The sequence below is a fragment of the Carcharodon carcharias genome, chromosome 12 (genome assembly GCF_017639515.1).
Source record: "Carcharodon carcharias isolate sCarCar2 chromosome 12, sCarCar2.pri, whole genome shotgun sequence".
Classification (NCBI taxonomy): domain Eukaryota; kingdom Metazoa; phylum Chordata; class Chondrichthyes; order Lamniformes; family Lamnidae; genus Carcharodon; species Carcharodon carcharias.
The window spans coordinates 98,114,480-98,135,427 of record NC_054478.1 but is presented as its reverse complement, the minus strand read 5'-3'; the positions used below and the strand labels follow the sequence as shown (position 1 = coordinate 98,135,427).

At 44.0% G+C, this 20,948-nt stretch overlaps 1 protein-coding gene across 1 annotated transcript in view; it reads right to left on the bottom strand.

The window, feature by feature from the left end:
• ankar (ankyrin and armadillo repeat containing) overlaps positions 1–20,948 on the bottom strand; it is a 313,107-nt gene that overhangs the window by 138,437 nt on the left and 153,722 nt on the right. Inside the window, exons 9-11 of the mRNA XM_041200254.1 lie at positions 10,963–10,991; positions 8,827–9,028; positions 3,170–3,378 (exon numbers count right to left, since the gene is read on the bottom strand). Of these exons, the coding sequence (XP_041056188.1) occupies positions 3,170–3,378; positions 8,827–9,028; positions 10,963–10,991 (440 nt within the window). The remainder of the gene's footprint in view (positions 1–3,169; positions 3,379–8,826; positions 9,029–10,962; positions 10,992–20,948) is intronic.

Genomic DNA, 20,948 nt, shown 5'->3' with positions numbered 1-20,948 from the left:
GATGGAGTGCAGGTCTGTGCATATCTCCACATTCTGCTGGACCAGGGTATCCATGGCTTTTGCCATCTTTCCCATGGAGACCTCCATGCACACACATGTGGGCATCGCTTCATCAGACAGCAGGTGGACGCACTCCTCCGACTTGCATGCCACTTTGTTGAGAGCTCCCAACAGCTCTGCGCTATGTTCCGCCGCCTTCTGCTGACTCTCCACGCTAAGTTGGAAGGCTAAATCCAGAGGCTCGACATCTGACTCGGATCTCACAGATACCTCATCCCCAGCAGTTCTTCGAGTGTCGGGGAGCTCGGCTGAACCTCGCTCCTCCAGCTGTGGACATGTGTCCGTGTGGTGACCACCAGGTTGTGAACCCGAGCCTGCTCTAGATCCAAGTCCCACTGAGGTGTGTGTCTCTGCGCTGGTGGAGGGCGTGGGTAAATGCTGTGACAAGTCTTGCAGGCTGCTTATTTCCAGCTCTTCAATGGAGGAGGTGTCCTCTTGGCTGGAGGTGAGAGAGTGGCTGGCTGAGGGGCATAAGTCGCTTTGCAGAGCTCTCTGTGAATCAAAGTAGAGAGAATTAGTGCATTGCAGCAGAGTCAAAAACAGGAGAGAGAACACTCACAGTTGGTTGAGAAAGGGATGATCTGGTGTAGGATCCTCACATGGGTGTTCACCGCCAACCTCACCGTTGTCACAGGCACAGTCCACATCCTCACCAGTCAGTCACTCCTCAAAGTGAGTGAGAGGCCTAATGTCAGTGACTCCAACCCTGGTCTGGGACCTCTCCCTGCTGTTGAGAGCCAGCTTCTACTGCATGAAAACAGATGGAGAGAGTGTGAGCAGGACACATGCCGCTGTGTGGAATGTTTGTGTGGTGAGTAGAGACATGGATGGGATAAGGACATGAGCTTCGAGGATATGAGCCTGATGGAGATGTGAGGGTGCATGTAAGAGTTAATAGAGTTATTCCTTGAGGTGTGAGATCCCTGTGGATGTGTAATGGGTTTGGGAGTGTGTGTTGAGAGTGATGAGGTGGTTAACTTACCCTGGCGGAACAGATGAGAGCATTCATCCTTTTCCTGCACTGGCCTCCTCTGTGCCCCCCCAGGCTGGATTTGTGACTCTGGTGGACATCCTGAGGCCAGAGTGAGGGTAGAGGAGTTTGTGGCAGCCTTCCACTGTGGCAGGCGCCCCAGAGAGGCGTGATGAAATTTGAGGGCTGCCATCACCTTTGCTTTCAGGGCCATTTGTCACCTGGAGCAGTCCTCTTCTGTAGACATGAATTAGGCTGTGCTTGGAATGCTTTAAATATGGTGTCCGTAGCAAGGGAGCACTGAGGTCATGTCATGGTGGGAAAATCCAAGCCCAGCCAGCAGCAATCTGGCATATTTCCCGTGAATGTGTTGGGAAGGGGACAATATGTCGCGAAATCCACCATTGCCGCCAGATGGTAAAGAATGATTTTTCAAGCCTGCTACCACACTAAGTGCAAATTTGGGAGGATTCCACCCTTTGTGTCTATTTTCACAGTGGAAGACATAAATTACATGCTAGAAATGAAAGAGGCTAATGAAAGTATGAGACTTAAAGTAATTAATATGAGCAGAGAAAAAGTACTTCAAAACTTGAAGGATTAAAAGTGACAAGTCCCCAGAACCTGGTGGTCTACATCCTAGGGGTCTGAAAAAGGTAGCTTTAGAGATAGTGGATGCACTGGTTATGATTTTTGAAAATTCTAAATTCTATTTTAGTCCCAGAAGATTCAAAGTTGACAAATATAGCATCGTTATTCGAGAAAGGAGGGAGGGAGAAACCAGGGAAGTACAGGCTAGTTAACCTGACAGTTGTCAGTGAAATGCTGGAATCTATTATTAAGGAAGGCTTATCAATGTACATTGTAAATCATAGTATTATCATACAGAGGTAACATGATTTTGTGAAAGGGAAATCATGTTTGACAAATTTATGAGAGTTTTTTGAGAATGTAACTAGTAGGGCTGATAAAGGGGAACCAGGTTCGACCTCAGCTGGAGTATTCAACTCTGGGCATCATACTTTAGGAATGTGGTTAGTATCTTAGAGTCTGCAGAAGAGATTAATTAGAATGGTACCAGGAATGAGAAACTTCAATTATGTGGAGAAACTTGAGTAGTTTGGATTGCTCTCCTTAGGCTAGAAAAGATTAAGGAGAGATTTGAAGGAGGTGTTCAAAATCATGAAGGATTTTGAAAGAGTAAATAAAGAACAACTGTTTCCAGTGGCAAAAGAGTGAATAAACAGGGGACACAGATTTAAATAATTGCTAAAATAACCAGAAGCGACATGAAGAAATTCTTTTTGCACAGTGCTTGTTGTGACCTAGAATGCACTTGAAAGCATGGTGGAAGCCATTTCAATAACTTTTAAAAGTGAATTAAATAAATATTTGATGATAAAAATTTACACGTTGATCGGGAAAGAGCAGGGGAGTCAGACTAATTGATAGCACAACCAAGGAGCAGGCACTGGTACGAAAGGGTTAGGGGGAATGGCCTCCTTTTGTGCTGCATTATTCAAAGATTGACCCTGTGTATGGTCAGTACCAGTATGCCAGGGTTATGATCTGACCTGAGTTGGGATTGAAGACCTACTGGGAGGTTGAAATAGGATAAACTGGAGTCTTAAAGATTTAGAAGCAAACTTTGATTTTAATTTTAATGCCCCCCTTTGGCTTAGAATATATGGGAGTTGACCTAGATGAACCCCCTAGTGGTTTGGCCACCTTCCTCTGATCCTGGACAGTTTGTGTAGATACCAGGATCACCGGTCCATTGATTTTCAGCACTACATCATATGGGTTCACATGTGAAAAGTGGTCATTTAGACAATGTACTGGAGGATGCCTGGCACCTGTGGAAGTGTACCCTAGCAGGAGATAATGCCTTAAGGAAAGGGTCAGGGGTGAAAATGTAGGTAAAAGATGTAAGAGATAAGCTCCCCTCGTTTACAGGATAAATGCACTATGCAAAGCACTAAGTTATATGATTTTATGATTCCTTCACAGGAATATCCCCATATGAAGAAAAGTACAACACTTTCTCAAATAGACCTCGTTTTAAGTTAATGAAAGTCAATTATATCATTAGGTAATATAAACCTTATGGATTCTGAGTCAAAGCAGCTAGATACATGCCTTTAAGGAGTTTCCAGACGTGTAGTTCTGGGATATTCTTCTCAATTATGTACTTGAGGATTTCTGTGTGGGAGTAGAGTGCTGCTAAATGGACAATATTGTTCCTTTCGCTGTCAATCTTTGTTAAGTTGGCTCCAAGGGATAGTAAGTACTGAAGTGCATCAAATGCACCTGCCATCGCAGCAAGTAATAGTGGAGTTGAGTGATATCTAAACCAAACAAAAAAGCAGAATGCCTTCACAAACTACCAACAATAAAATGACAGAACTTACTTAGGGGAAAATCATTATCTGGGTTCATTTTTACATAACTTTGTTAACACTAAAAATAATTTTCAGGGCAAACATTAGTAGTGAGGGTTGAGGTGAGAGGAGAGCTTGCAATCCAGCTTTTATTTTGAAGATAGGTACCCTGTTATGAAGTTTCTTTGACTTTCATAATTGTTGTCCATTGTACGAACCCCAAACATGTAGGTAATGCTACGCATTTGTAATAAACTTGGTGTACCAGACAGGTTTCTTGTTAGAAACAGTTAACTTTATTTAGAGGCCCTGAAGAAGCTACATGCTTGAACCAGGTCCACAACTAGAAAGCTCTGCTCCTAAGATTCCCATGCTTAGGGCTGATTCATCAGTACAATCACGTGATCCCTAAAGCAGTATGAAATGTTTTACCTATAATCTCTACATTCCTCCCACCTAATTTTTTTTACATTTCTTACTTACAAGAATATCTTAATCCATAACATATACAAATATACACAGTTCATACAATGATAGATTAAGGCTCTGAGGTGATTTTCTAATTTAGTTAGAGTGACATAGCTCCATGACTTGAGATTTTCCCACTGGATCGACTTGATCAGGAAGTGCAGCATCATGGCCATCCTTAGACAATGGCAGTTCAGAATTATTTACTTCAACAGAGATATCAGGTATGTCTACTCTACGTCAAACTGGCACCCCAGCGATTAAAGATTTGACTTCAATTTCAGGTGGAGTAACTAGTTGTTGGATTGTCTCTCCACTTAGATGGTCTGCATGTTTTTGAACTATCCAGTTTTCCAATTCCACTTGGTATGACAAAGAGCCTGTTTCAGAGACAATTATAACAGGAACCCAACTAGGTCCGTTTCCAAAATTTCACACAAAACCTGTCTCTCCCGCAGTAAATTTTTGAGCTTTACTGTGAACATCATGATTTACTTTCTGACCACTCTGGTTTTTCTCTACTTTCCCCTCTAAATTGGGAAACACCACACTCACCCTTGTATGAAGGCAGCATTTCATTAGTAATTCAGATGGTGTTGAACCCGTAGTTGCATGAGGAGTTGTGTGATAGTTGAGAAGAAATCATGAAATTCGTGTTTCTAATGTTCTATCGGATAACTTCTTCATTCCTGTTTTAAAAGTTTGTACTGCTCTTTCCACTAACCCATTGATGAGGGATAATATGGTTCTGTTTTAATTTGTTTAATCCCATTTAAGCTCATGAAAAGCAGTACCGTTATTCAAAACAATGACTTCTGGTAGGCTATGTACACTAAAAATTGGCATAGCTTTTCAATAGTTGTACACGATGTTGATGATCTAACTTCATACATATCGATCCACTTAGAATGTGTGTCAATGGTCAATAAAAACATGGTACCTAAAAATGGACCTACATAGTCTATATGTAGTTTAACCCAGGGTCGACCAGGCCACTCCCATGGATGCAGTTGAACTGAAATGGGGAAATTCTGTTGTTGCTGACACTGCAGAAAGTGCTTGACCATTTTTTCTATATCACTGTCTATACCTGACCACCAGACATAGCTTCGCACAAATATCTTCATTTTCAAAATGCCTGGATGCTCACTGTGAAGCATTATCAAGAGTAGTTCCCTTCCTTGTGAAGGGATGACAGCTCTTGCTCCCCACAACAAGGTTCTGTATTAACAACTTACTTCAGTTTTACGGGCATAGAATGGTTTTATCTCTTTAGAGGCTGGTGCATTCAACAATTCTTGCAATACCTGTTCTCAGACTTTTGATAAAATTGGATCCCAGTTTTTCCAATTCTTTTATCTGCTTTGCACAGATCGGTGAGGATCCCAGGAAATTCAACACCAGTATAGCTTCTTGTGGCACTGGAACATGTATAATGCTATCTGGCAAAGGAAGGTGACTGAGGACAAATGCATTTGCTATGCACACAGCTGGACGGCGCATAAAGGCGTAATCATATAGCAACAAAATCAAAGCCCATCTTTGAATTCAGGTAGAGGCTATAGGCAGAATTACTTTATCTTACTAAATAAACCCATAAGTGGCTTATAATCTGACGCTATGGTGAAATGTCGACTGTGCAAATATAGATGGAATTTCTTTACTCCAGATATTATGGATAAACCTTCTTTTTCAAGTTGTGAGTAAACCTTCTCGGCTGCAGTGAGGGTTCTGGAGACTTAGCCTATTAGTCTTTTGGGTTTGATTTCTGTCTTTTCTTTCTGTTTGCCACAGGGTCTTTTCTCATCCTTCATTTTGATTTAACAGTCAGCGAAATTTCTCTCTGGTGAAATCTTAACTTGGTTCAGTTCAGTGGCTGAGCTACCACACGGCTTTGCTACTCACTCGCATCTCGGAAAGTTCCATGACTTCTCCTTCAAGTGCCTCTTTTGTTTCAATCAGCCGATTCTTCAGCTCTTCTGTTGCCTTCTTCTATCTTTTGGCTTCCTCCTGCAACATTGAGCATTGCTGAGGTTTTTCTGCTAACTATTTCTTCAGTCAGTTCAGGCTGGCACTGTATTCATTTTGCTTCTTTTCATGATTTTCCCGTGGAACCTACTCTGACCTGAGCGATCCTTGCATCCTGCAAAGGTCCATCGGTTCTCTTATCTCATTCCAGAGACACTATCATATCCCCTTATTAATTCAGGATTTCTTCCTGTTTGAACTTTAAAAATTTCTGACCAGTTGAGCTTAATTTCTTTTAACCAATTGCAGTCCAGAAGGCTAGGTCCTTCACCTGTTACAACAATCACTGGAAGCTGGGCTGTATGTTGCCTGTAGGATACAGGTACAGAAACAATGTCATTCACCTGCATTGCCTCTCTATTGTACGTCTTCAGCTGAGACATGTTTGCTCCAGGTTCAGTGGGTGGGCACCTTCACTTAGGCATTTAAATGCGTGTTCTCCCAACACTGTGGTCAATGCTCCTGTCTCAACCTCCATGACTAGAGGCTTTCCATTCACCTGAAGGGTGATGGTGATTGGTTCAGTTTTCCTTGCCTTGACATTGTATAGGGAATAGATATCTGTATCAGCAGCTTCTGGTTATGTTATATTGTGCATTTCAATCATCTTGGTCTGCTGTCTGATTGGCTGTCTTGATTTCACCTTGCAATACTTTATAGCATGCTCTTTTTTGTGGCAGTAGTGGCATTCTGCCTCTTTAAATCTGCAGGTTTCTGGTACATGGTTATCCCCACATCGGTAACAAATGAATTTCTGAATTGCTGGTGAGATGCTTCCAGTATTTCTTTTAGTTTTTCCAGTGGTAGAGACTGTTCCCGCTTTGCAGTTGTCTCCTTGATTTTCGCACCATGCCGGCGATGGGTTCCTGCCCCAACTGAAGAACAGCATCACGTTGCACATTCTGCAAAGCCTGCGAGTCCCTCTCAGCAGTCTCTAATGCTAGCACTATTTCCATGGAACGCTTCAGATCAATATTAACTTCAGATAGTAATCAGCGTTGAATGGCATTGTCATGTGCACTGCAAGCCAAATGATCTCACAACATGTCATTGAGAGTATCTCCGAAATCGCAGCACTCAGCCAATTGTTTAACTTCACGATGTACATTGCAATTGACTCACCGGGGCCCTTACTCTTCAGTTGAACTTAAATAGTTGCATAATCACCGATGGCTTAGGTTGAAAATGTGTCTTCATGAGGTTTACTAGCTCATTAAAAAATTTGGAATTGGGCGTGTTTGGGGCTGTCAGACTATGGATGAGGTTATATGTCTTGCTCCCGCAGATGCTTAGAAGAATCACTTTCTGCTCCTTCTCCACTGTTATTTCATTCACCACAAAGTAGAAACCTAGGCACTCTATGTACTGACTCCATTGTTCCAAGGACGAGTCATACAGGTTGATTCTGCCAAAGAGTGGCATGACTGGTGAGTATATTTTTCTTTCTTTCCTTAAAAACTGATATACTCACATTCAGGAGGCAAGGTGGAGCGTCAGAGCTATTTACCTTCATCGCCAATTGTAAAAAACTTGGTGTACCGGACAGGTGTCTTGTTAAGAACAGTTAACTTTATTTACACAGCTCCTGAAGAAGCTACATGCTTGAACCAGGTCCACGACTAGGGCTTATTCGTCAGTACAATCATGTGATCCCTAAAACAGTATGAAAGGTTTTACTCACAATCACTACGGCATTCTTGATGTCATATTTGAACCTGAGATAAACTCCCAAACATATATTTACTCCGCTCTAACATCAAGATAGCCTACTTCCAGCTCTATAACATTGTTCAACTTCTCCCCACCTCAAGTTGTCTGCTGCTGAAACCTAATCCATGCCTTTTTAAATTCTAGGCTTGACTATACTAAAGCACTGATGGCCGATTCCCAATCTTCCGCTTGCCATAAACTTAGGCTCATCCAAAACTCTGCAGCCTGCATCCTAACTTGCAATGAGTCCCTAAAATCCATCACTCTGAGTTTGCTGACCTACACTGGTTCCCTGCTTGTGTGCCTCAATTTTAAAATTCTCATCCTTGTATTGAAACCCTTCCATGGCCTCACAAACCTTCTCTATCTCTATAATGTCCTCCACTCTTTCAATCCTCTTATATCTCTGCACTCCTCCAATTTTGGCCTGTTGCATCTCCCAATTTTAATTGTGTCAACTTTGGTGGCTGTGCCTTCAGCTGCCTAGAACCTAAACTCTGGAATTCCCTCCTGAAACCTCTCTACATTGTTCTCCTACGTTAAGATGTAAATCCTACCTTTTTCATCGGTGTTTATGTCACCTGATGTGGATTGATGTCAAATTTCCTTTGAAGTTCAAAGGTTATGGGGGCAGACAGAAAAACGGAGTTAAGGCCACAAACAGATCAGCCATGATCTCATTGAATGCTGGAGCAAGCTTGAAGGGCATGTTATGTTCTTTGATCACTCTTTTGTGAAGAGCCAGACCATTTTACAATGTTAAATGTGCTATATAATGCAAGGTGATGTTCTGCAAATATAGCTCATTAGAGACATTTGTCAGTTTATTCTCTTCCCCGATAAGAAGTTGCCTAGTGGCCTTTGCAATCCAGTGTTTTATAAGCATGACTGGGTGAAAGGGAATGTTAAGAGAAGCCTTCACATAAAGACAGATTTACTTTAACAATACTTGCTTGTTTGTTGCTTTCACATTAGCGCAAACACATAAACAGCAGAATCCACAGCAGAAATGCTGTAAAAATTATGAACTGTCTCTAAAAGAAAAATTATATCAAATATTTTAAATGTATGCCATAGAACACAATATTAGAATTTTATGGAATTTTCACTATTTACAATGTAAATATATAAAAGCACATGTGATACAACATAGGCTGTAGTTTTTTTTGTTATTTGCTATTTGACACTGATAGATTATTGAACACTTACTCAGCTAAAGTCTCCAACTCTAAAAACTTGGGTTCCTTTCTATACAGGGCCCTAATGCAGGAAACATTGTCATAAAATGCAGCGAAATGCATAGCTGTCCAGCCTCGTTTATCAACCTTTGTGTGATCTGCCCGCATGGCCAATAGGCAGGTTAGTACACCAAGTGACCCACACTTGGCTGCCATATGCAAACTAGTTGGACCTACAAAAAAAACAATTACAAGCTAAAGTTAGAAAGAAGCTCTTGTATTAGTTTGAACAACATAGTTGTAGATTTTCAAAAGGCGGTTAATAAAGTGGCATGAAAGTGGGTTGTTACACAAGATTAGAGCTCATAGGGTGAGGTAGTATAATGATTTGGACTGAGGATTGGTTAATGACAGAAAACAGAGTAAGAATAAGCAGGTCATTTTTGAACTGGCAAGTTGTGGCTAGTGGGGTGCTGCAGGATCAACTATTTATAATCTATATCAAAGATTTAGATGAGAAGACCGAGTTTACTGTATCCAGGTTTGCTGATAATACAAAGCTAGGTGGGTAAGAAACAGTAAGGAAAATGCAATGAGGCTGCAAAGGGATATACTAGATTCAGAGAATGGGCAAGAAGGTGGGATTGTGATGCAAACGTGGTGTGATAAGTTTCCTCCTTCAGACACCACTGGCACCACAACTGGCTGCCCTTGCCCCACCCACTGCATGTGAATGTCCATAAGAGCAGGAGTGGGACATTTGGCCCTTGAACCCTGCTCCACCATTCAATAAGATCATGGCTGATCCGGTTGTGGTCTCAGCTCCACTTTCCTTGATTCTAACCTTGACTCCCTTACCTAAGAAAAACCCATCTAACTCTGCCTTAAATAAATTCAAAGACCCAACCTCCACTACTCTCTGGGAAGAGAATTCCACACACCAACAACCCTTTGGGAGAAAATATTTCTCCTAATCTCTGTCTTAAAATTGGGACCTCTTATTTTAAGTCCCCTAGTTTTAGTCTCCCTCACAAGAGGAAACACCCTCTGGGCATTCACCCTATCAAGTCCATTCAGGATATTATATGTTTCAATAAGGTCACCTCATTCTTCTAAACGCTAATGGGTGTAGGTCTAACCTGTTCAATCTTTCTTCATAAGACAACCTCTTCATCCCAGAAATGAGTCCAGTGAACCTTCTCTGAACTGCTTCTAAAGCAATTATATCTTTCTTTTAAATAAGAAGACGTGGTCTCACCAAGGTCCTGTACAGCTGTAGTAAAACTTCCTTGTTTTTATATTCCATTCCTCTTGCAATAAATGCCATCATTCCATTTGTCTTCCTAATCACTTGCTGTACCTGCATGCTAACTTTATGTGATTCATGCAGCAGGACACCTAGATCCCACTGCAGCACTGAGTTCTGCAATCTTTTTCCATATAAATAGTACACTGTTTTTCTATTCTTCCTCCCAAAGTGAACAAGTTCTCATTTATCCATGTTATACTGCATCTGTCAAATTTTTGCCCACTCACTATATCCCTTTGCAGACTCTCTATCTCCTCTTGACAACTTTCTTTCCTACCTATCTTGGTGTCATCAGCAAATGTAGCTACCATGTATTTGCTCCCTTCACCCAAGTTATTGATATAGATTATAAATAGTTGAAGACCCAGCACTGATCCCTGTGGCAGTCCACTAGTTACAGCTTACCAATTTGACAAAGACCCATTTATCCCTCCTCTCTGATTTCTGTTAGCCAACCAATCCTTTATCCATGCTAATGTGTCACCCCCTACACCATGTACTCTTATAGACTCATAGACATCTACAGCACAGAAAGAGGCCATTCAGCTCTTCATGTCCACACCTGTCAACAAAGATCTGACTACACTAATCCCATTTTAATGCGCTTGGGCCATAGCCCTGGAGGCTATGGCAATGCAAGTAAATATCAGGACCCCTGATATCTCTTCCCTTGCCTCCCTCAACAGCCTGGGATACATCTCATCCGGGTCTGCGGATTTATCCACTTTTAAGGCCACTAAACCTGCTAGTACCTCCTCTCTATCTTAATTTCCTCTAATATTTCACAGTCCTTCACTCTGATGTCTATATCTGTCTTCCGGGTCCACACACAGATTACCTCTATGGTCCCTAATTGGCCCTGCTCTTTCCCTAGTTGTTCTCTTGTTCTTCATATGTTTAAAAAAACCCTTTGGGTTTTCCTTTATTCTACCCATCAATGCTTTCTCATACAGTCTCGTAGCTTTCCTAATTTCCTTTTTAAGTTCCCCTCTGCACTTTTTATACTCCTCTAAGGACTCTGCTGCATTGAGCCTTCAGTATCTGATATAAACTTCTCTTTTTTTCTTAATCCAACCTTTATGACCCTTGACATCCAGGATTCTCAGGACTTGGTTCCCCCCTTTGTCTTTACGGGAACATATTTGTTCTGTACTCTCGCTATTTCCTTCTTGAATGCTTGGCACTGCACTGACACTGCTTTATCTGCAAATAGCTGTTCCCAGTCAACTTGGACCAAATCGCATCTCATCTTAGTAAAATTAGCCTTTCCCCAGTTTAAAGCTTTTATTTCCAGCCCAGCCTTATCCTTTTCCATAACTATCCTAAATCTAACTGAATTATGGTCACTGTCTCCAAAATGTTCCCCAACTGATACACCTTCCATCTGCCTGGGCTCATTTCCGAATATTAGGTCCAGAATTGCCCCCTCCCTTGTTGGGCTTTCTATGTACTGGCTAAAAAGTTCTCTTGGATGCAACTTAAGAATTTTGCGCCCTCCCTACCTTGCACAATAAAATTATCCCAGTTAATATTTGGGTAGTTAAAATTCCCTACTATTACTGCTCTATTATTCTTACACTTCTCTGAAATTTGATTAGATATTTGATCCTCTATCTCTCCCTGACTGTTTCAGGACCTATAGTACACACCTAACAGCAAGTTTGCCCCTTTTGCGTTTTTACTTTTACCCATCTGGCTTCATTTGCTGATCCTTCCAAGATATCATCACTCTTGACTCCTATAATTGATTTCTTGATCAATGTTGGAACCCCCCCTCCTCTTCTATCCCCCTCTCTATCTCGTCTGAATACCCTATAACCAGGAATGTTGAGCTGCCAATCCTGCCCTTATTTTAGAGAAGTCTCAGTCATAGCTATGATATCATACTCCCACGTGCCTATCTGTGCCCTCAGCTTGTCTGTCCTATTCCTCAGGCTCCTTGCATTAAAATATATTCCATTTAGCCTTGCTAAACTCACTTCTTTCTTATCTAGCCTATGTTTCCTCTGCCTTCCAGACTCGCTTACTAGCGTTTTAACTTCTAATTCCATCTCAGCTTCTTTCCCCTCTGAACTATTTTTCAGGCTCCCATCCCCCCTGCCAATTTAGTTTAAATCCACCCCAACAGCATTACAAACTTCCCCTGGAGGATGTTGGTCCCAGTGCTGTTCAGATGTAACCCATCCAACTTGTACAGGTCCCAACTCCCCCAGAAATGGTCCCAATGCTCCAGGAATCTAACGCCCCCACTTCTGCGCCATCTCTCCAGCCATGCATTCATCTGCTATATCCTTCTGTTCCTATACTCACTACTGCGTAGCATCAAGAGTAATCTGGAGAGTACTACATTCAAAGTCCTGCTTTTCAATTTCTTACCTAACTCTCTAAAGTCTGCTCGCAGGACCTCATTTCACTTTCTTCCTATGTCATTGGTCCCAACATGGACCACAACCTCTGGCTGTTCACCCTCCCCCTTCAGGATGTCCTGCAGCTGTTCTGTAACATCCCTGACCCTGGCACCCGGGAGGCAACATATCATCCTGGAATCACGTCTATGGCTGCAGAAGCACCTGTCTACTTCCCTCATTAACGAATCCCCTACCACTATTGTCCTTCTACACTTCTTCAGCCCATCCTGAGTGGCTGGACCACCCACAGTGCCGTGGCCTTTGCTCTGGTTGGCTTTCACAGAGGAACTGTCACTCTCACCATTTTCGAAGGCCGAAAAATGGTTTGTGAGTGAGATGCACTCGGGGGATTCCCTCACTACCTGCCTGGTCCCCTTCTTCTGTCTGGTTGTCACCCATTCCCTCTCTGCTTGCACTTCCTTAAGCTGCAGGGTGACCACGTCCTGAAACCTCTCAGCCTCGTGAATGCACCATAGTGCTCCCAGCTGCCGCTCAAGCTCTGAAACCTGGAGCTCGAGTTGTTCCAATCAAAGGCACCTCCTGCATACATAGTCATCCAGACCACCAGAAGCGTCTAGGATTTCCCACATAGCACAGGATGTGCAAATCACGGGACTGAGCTCCCCAGACATATCTTAACTAAATAGAATGTGGACCCTTACTTTTATTTTACCTTTACTCCTACTTGAGTGATGCTAGATCCTCTAAGTATATTAGATCCTCTAGGTGCTGCTGACTGCCTGTCCCAGAGTCCTCCTCTCACACTCTCCTCCAGGTGCTGCTGATTGCCTGTGGCAGGATCCTCCTGTCACACTCTCCTCTCTTATCTTGTATAGTAACATTTGGTGTGATACCTTATCAAATGTCTTTTGGAAATTCAAGCACACCACATCTACTGGTTCCCCTTTATCCACCTTGAATGTTACTTCGTCAAAAAACTCGATTAGTTAGACACGATTTCCCTTTCACAAAATCAAGTTGGCTCCGCCTGGTCAAATCGTGATTAAGTATCTTGCCAAAACCTCCTTAATAATAGATTCTAGCACTTTCCCAATGACAGATGTTAGGCTAACTGGCCTAGAGTTTCCTGCCTTCTGCCTCCCTCCTTTCTTGAATAAAGGTGTTACGTTAGCTATTTTTCAATTTACTGGAACCTTTCCAGGATCTAAGGAATTTTGGAAGTTTATAACCAATGCATCAGCAATCTGTACCACCACTTCTTTGAAGACCCTGGGAAGCAGGCCATCCAGTCCAGGGGACTTGTCAACCTTCAGTTTTCCTAATGTCCTTTCCCTGGTGATGGTGATTATATTAAGTTCATCCCTCCCTATCATCTCTTGATTTAAGAATCTTTGGGAAGTTTTCTAAGTCCTCTACCATGAAGTCATACACAAGATACCTGTTCAACGCCTTCACCATTTCTTTGTTTTCCATTATCAATTCCCCAGAGTCACTCCCTAGAGGACAAATACTAGCTTTAATTATGCTTTTCCTATTCAAATAAACTTTTACTATCTGTTTTTATATTACTAGCTAGCTTTTCTCTCATACTCTGCTTTCTGCCTCTTTCTTCTCTTTTTAGTCATTCTTTGCTCGTTCTTAAAATCTGTTCAATCTTCTGACCTACGACTAATGTTTGCAGATTTGTACAGCATTTCTTTCAATTTAATACTATCCTTAAATTCCTGAGTTAGCCTCAGATGATGAATCCTTCTCAAAGAGGCTTTCTTTCTCAATGGGATAAATCTTCTCCGAGCATTGCTAAATATCTCCTTATCTCCAAATCTCCATTAATAGGTTGGGTCTGGTCCCCTGGGGGATTTTCCTGTTGCTTGCCCCTTTTATTGCTACTCCATGGGACCACAAACTGGAGGTTCCAGTAGACCTGAGTTAGTGATAGTAATGGCCCTGATCTGCTCAAATGGAGGGTGACGGCCTGCTGGAAACCACCCTCTGTTTTGACCTGATGGACTTAGTTGTTTGGTCTCAGATTCGGCCAGGGCTTAAATACTAGTTTCCTCTTTTCTTCACTGTGGCTTTTTGCTCCCTTTCAAGCCTGCAGCAGCTCTGGGATTTTCTATTCATTGGCAGCAGGAGGTTCTCTCTTGTGGCAAGGCCTAGGCAGAGCCTGCTGTGCATGTTAAATTCTCTCAACCTAGGCATGGGTCAGGGTTGCGGCAATGTCAGACCAGTGAGGGGAAGATCCTCACATCAATACAATCTCAAAGGTATAATTCCTTTCTAATATATATATTGGCAATAGAATTTACCTACAATGAACTACAAATTATTTCTCAATTAAAGTTCAGTAATGGAAGTCCTCGTTAACACTTCAATGGGAATTTCATGTATGATACAAAGAACATTACTTAGCAGTACTGACATTAACAGCCACCACTGGGACTAGAATTGACAAAAAGACTGGCATATAATCACCTACCTATTTTACGATACACAGTATTAACATGTTAGTTGTAGGGATTTATTAAGAACATAGGGCAGGATTTTCCCCTTGTCGGCGGGTGAAGTGGGCGGGCCTGGGAGCAGCTGCGAAACCGACTGCTACCAGCAATCGGGCCCAACTGTGATTTCATGCTGGCGGGCCAATTAAAGCCCACCTAGCGTGAAATGCGACGCTGTACTGGCCAGGAAGGGCCAACCGGGGCAGGGGCCTGTTGGCCACTGGGTCCAATGGTGACATGGCAGCTGGTTTCAAAATGGCCCAGGCAGCCCCAGAAAGGCTGCCAGGGAAGGACTTCTGTCTGCCGTGGTAACGATGGACTTGAATGTGGCTGCAAACGCCAGGCAGGAGCGCAGGTCGGGTGGGTACTTGGTCCCCTGCTTTTTTGATGAGTGCCTCACTGTCCTCCTGGAGGAGATGGCTGCCAGGAGGTACACCCTTGTTGCCAGAGATGAGAGGAGGAGGCCACTGCACTTCACCAAGAGGGCATGGGAGGAGGTGGCAGCCATGGTGAGCAGCCACAACACGGTGTGACGCACCTGGATCCAATGCTGGAAGCGCATCAATGTCCTGCTGCGCTCAGGAAGGCTGAGTACCGTGTTGGCATGGGTCAGTGTGCAGAAGTATTAAGGTCTGGCCTTACCCGTGTGGACCTCAGGGGTGCTAGAGTCTGAGTGCCAACTGTCAATCATGCTGGAGCTGGCCAAGGGGTTGGGTCCTGGCTGTTTGGACTGAATGCCTTGCGGCTCGAGGGCCATGACTCGAATGTGCTGTGGGAGGTATACCTCAGCTGGGGTTGGCCAGGCTGCAATGGCGCTGTAGGTAGAGAGTGGACTAATCAATGCTGCTTTGTCCTTTCAGGAGAAGACAAGCCATAACCAGGCCGAGATGGCACGTACAGGTGGAGGTCCTCCCAACCTGCTACTGCTCTCCCGGTTTGAGCAGGACGCCTTTGAGCTCGAGAGCCGGCACGCTCCCCATGCAACCCAGCGTGGAGAGGCGGGGGTGCCAGACAAAAGTAAAAGCACAGTGCACAGAAGTGAGGTTTTCCGATTGTGGAACCATTCTAGTATAGTCTCTTCACTGATGTGAGCCTTGAACCTGGAGTCCCCATTGATCATTTAAAGACGATGGCACTGTGATGCTGATCTCTATTGTCCCACCAGGGTGCCTGACATGCACAGTGACATTATGATGACTTGAACTATTGGCATGTCCTTCTTCCCCCTTTTAGGCTCGCCAGCAGGCATCCAACTGCAGACCCCGAATGGTGACCACTGACTCTGGGCATCATTTCCTTCTGCGTCACACCCGCTCTCTGAAACAGGCACCAGTGCAGATACCAGCACCTTGGTGGGCATTATATCGACGGCTAGTATCTCGATGCACATTGGTGAGGGCATTTTACAGTTGCTTGAAGTGCAGATAAAGGCAGAGAGTGCCTAGGGAGATGGCAGTCACAGGACTGCTGGGAGCCAGGATGATGTGCAGTCGAAGGCTGATGATGAGTCTCTGAAGTCGTCCATTAGGCAGCAAATGCTGGATGTCCAGCAAGATGTGTGGGGGGTATCTAGCGGAGATCCATGAGGGTCTGTGTGCCATAGTCTCCATGATGGAGGAGCCAGTGCAGAGTGTGCACACTGCATTGATTGTCATGGTTGAGTGCACTGCCTCCTCCACTGACAGAGTGGCAACTCTCATGTGGAGGCAGCTCCAGGGACAGAATGAAGGGTTCCTGGGGTTGTGCTCGGACCTGCAAGCCCTCACACAGGCTCTGACCTCAGGGGGTCGGTGTCAGTATGGGAGTTGGATGAGGCACCCAGTATCTCAGCAAGGTGCCCGTCCATCAATAGTGAGCAGGGAGGTCCAGAGCGACCTCACGTTGGCGCACGAGCTGCCTGTCGTTGTTGTGGGCTTCTCCCAGGGCACTCTGGATGACAGCAGCAGCTCCTCCACCCCTCTGCCAGTGACAGTGGCATCTGATGAGGCTGCAGCGATTGGGGAGATGCCAGGCATGGCACTGGTCTCTCCCTCCCAAGGTCATCAAGGCCAACAAGACAGCAGAGTCAGCAGGCTGTCTCCAATGCCAATGCCAACGAGGGGGGAGTGCTTAGAAATAACACTCGCAAACATAAATTAAAGGCACGATGAGCACAAGAGGGACAGGTCACGGGGACTTTATGTTAATTTCTGTTTACTTTATGCTGGTCTAGAATTGAAGACCAGAAACATTTATATAAATAATTTTGAAGTATCACTAGGAGATAAATTTCGTTTTTGTTGTCATGGCCTGTGTTTGCTTCACCTTTTTATTCTATTGGTGCAGGGTATGCCTGTATGTAATACTGGACGTAAGTTGCTCTGAACCTTTTTGCACAGGCACTGAATGTTCTTTGTCTTCAAATAAATGGGACATTTTAGACATTCGGGATGGAGGAAGTAGCCCTGGAATGCATTTGAAGCTGATCTTGGTAGCCCAGCTGAAGGAGTGTTGGATCAAGGCGCCACTGGTGTCCCTGCCTCCCTGGAGGTTACCGAGATCTGGATCCATGCCCTCAGCGCTCTCTGCACCGTGCTCATCTTTGGACTCATTACTGGATTCATCATCTGTGGCCTGTGGAGCTGTGTCAAGATCCCCTCTCTCTAGTGGATCCCCCCTTGCTAGTGCCAGATTGTGGAGAGCGCAGCATGCAACCACGATCAGTGACACTCGCTCTGGGGAATATTGTGGTGCTCTCTCTGAATGGTCCAGGCATTGGAAGTGCACCTTGAGAAGACCTATGGTCCTCTCTACCACCGCACTTGTGGAGGCATGACTTGTATTGTAACGCTTCTCTGCCTCTGTTCTTGGGTGGCGGAGGGGCGCCATGAGCCACCTCTTCAACAGATAGCCATTGTCACCCAGCATCCATCCTTCCAATCGGGCTGGAGTAATGAAGGCCCTCGGCACCTGGGAGTGTCTCAGGATGTACACGTCATGGGAGCTGCCAGGGTACTTTGCACATACTTGCAGGATAAGCATCCTGTGGTCACACAATACCTGCATGTTCATGGAATGGAATCACTTCCTGCTGATTAAGGCACCCAGCTAGCCCGCTGGCACTTTGATGGGCACGTGTGCAGTCGATGGCACACTGGACACGATCGAACCCTGCAATCGCTGCTCAGCCTGGCTGACCTCGTCCATATAGTAAAGAATAAAGGTCAGTATCCACCTGAACAGAGCTTTTGTCACCAACTTGATGTAACTGTGGACAGCTGATTGGGAGACTCCACACAGATCCCCCCGAACCCTGCAAAGAGCCGGAGAAATAGAAGTTGAGGGCTACCATTACCTTCAGAGCCACTACAGTCGGAGCTGATCTCAGGCTCAATCATCTGGCAAATGGAGGTCACGGTCTCCCATGAGAGGCAGAGCCTCCTTCAGCATTGCACCTCAAACATACTGAGGTAGACGTATCGCTGCCTGTAAGGTCTGGGACGAGCGCCCTCTGCAATCACTGTCGCCGAATGAAAAAAAAACAAAGAGTGACATCACAGGAAAACCCTAAGTTCATTGGTTGGTAAGTAACTGCTAGTTTGAACTACCTATTCTAAGTTGATTTCAAATTAAAAGTGACTATTGGGGCCCAGGATCGGAGGCCTAACACTTCAGCTTCAACTCAGCAGAGAGAGCTAGTTCCAGTTGATTTTAAAAAGTGTACTTTGAATCTCTATTCTAACTTGCTTTCAGATTAAAGGTAAACAGGAGAAATATTTTACAGGTTGATAAACTAAAGACCAGTAGGAAATTTAAAAACAAATTGAAAAATTAATTAGATAAAATAGAGATGCAGGACTAGGCGATGTGTTGTAGCTGCATGATGTGGGAGCTGGTGAGCCCCATTGTAGATCCTAGTGACCACATCTGTAGCAAATGTTGGTTGCTCGAGGAACTCCAGCTCAGAGTTGATGAGCTGGAGTCTGAGCTTCAGAAACTGCGACACATCAGAGAGTGGGAGAGTTACCTGGATGCTGTGTTTCAGGAGACAGTCACAACCCTTAGATTAACTAACTTAAATTTGGCCAGTGGTCAGGGACAAGAGGGTGTGACTATGAGTGAGGCAGGAAGTAGTACTGCAGGAGCCTCAGCCCTTGCCCTTATCCAACAGGTTTGAGATTCTTGCTCCCTGTGTGGAAGAGAGCTGGGACTGTAGGTAGGATGAGCAAACTGACCATAGCACCGTGGTACAGGAAGCCATTCAAGTGGGGGGAGAAAAGACAAATGTAATTATAATCAGGGACAGTATAGTTAGGGGAATAGATACTGTTCTCTGTAGCTAGGATCAAGAGTCCTGAAGGCTGTGTTGCCCACTGGTGCCAGGGTTAAGGATATCTTATCTGAGCTGCAGAGGAACTTGGAGTGGGAGGGGAAAGATCCAGTTGTCATGGTCCACGTAGGTACCAACGATATAGCTAGAACAAGGAAAAAGGTTCTGCTGAGGGAATACAAGCAGCTAGGGGTTAAATTAAAAAGCAGAACCAAAAAGGTAATAATCTCCGGATTACTACCTGAGCCATGAACTAATTGGCACAGGGTCAATAAGATTAAAGAGGTAAATGCATGGCTCAAAGATTGGTATGGGAGAAATGGGTTTGAATTCATGGGACATTGGCATCAGTACTGGGGAAAGAGGGAGCTATTCCGTTCGACGGGTTCCACTTGAATCATGCTGGGACCAGTGTCCTGGCAAATCGCATAACTAGGGTTGTAGATTGGGATTTAAACTAAATAGTGGAGGGGGAGGTTCAGTTGCATGGAAATTTAAAAAAATTAAGGAGAGGGTAAGAGTGTAGGCTGATTGTTACCAAAAAGTGAAAAGAAGGGACAGAGGTGTGTGAATGCCATATTGTACCAAAGAATCATATAAGAGTAGGGAAAATTGACAATAGGGCAAACTTAAAGGCTTTGTATCTGAATGCACGTACCATTCAGAACAAAACTAATGAGTTAACAGCGCAAATAGAGATAAATAGGTCTGATTTGGTAGCAATTGCTGAGGCATGGTTACAGGGATAGCAGGTTGGGAGTTGAATATCCAAGGGTGCTCAGTGTTTTGGAAGGATAGGCAGGAAGGAAAAGGAGGTGGCTTTGTTAGTAAAGGAAGAGATCAGTGCTATAGAGAGGAATGATATAGGCACTGGAGAGCAAGATGTAGAGTCAGCCTGGGTAGAAATAAGAAATAGCAAGGAAAAGAAGTCCCTGGTGGGAGTAATCTATAGGTCCCCAAACAGTGGTTCAGCAGTAGGGCACAGTATAAACCAGGAAATAATGGGAACATGTAAGAAAGGCACGGCAATAATCATGGGTGATTTTAATATGCATGTAGACTGGATTAATCAAATTGGCAAGGGTAGCCTCGAGGGAGAGTTCATTGATTGTATTAGAGATTGTTTCTTGGAGCAATATGTTGTGGAACCAACCAGGGAGCAAGCTATTCTGGATTTAGTTTTGTGTAATGAGATGGGATTAATTAATGATCTCATAATAAAGGATCCTCTAGGGAAGAGTGATCACAGCAAGCTAGAATTTCAAGTTCAGTTTGAGAGCAAGAAACCTGAGTCCCACACTAGTGTTCTGGAGTTAAACAAAGGTAACTACATAGGCATGAGGGCAGATTTGGCTCTAGTGGACTAGGCAGGAAGACTACAAGGTAGGAAAGTTGATGAACAGTGACAGATATTTAAGGAGATATTCAATTCCTCCCAAGTAAACTATATTCCAAAGAGGAAAAAATATGGTAAGAGGAGGAAAAAGCATCCATGGCTAAGCAAGGAAGTTAAAGATAACATAAAGGCAAAAACTAAGGCATACTAAATTGCAAAGGTCAGTGGCAGGCTGGAAGATTGGGAAACTTTTAAAGATCAACAAAGGGTTACTAAAAAAAAAATAAAAAGAGCAGAGGTAAATTATGAAAGAAAACTAGCGCAAAATG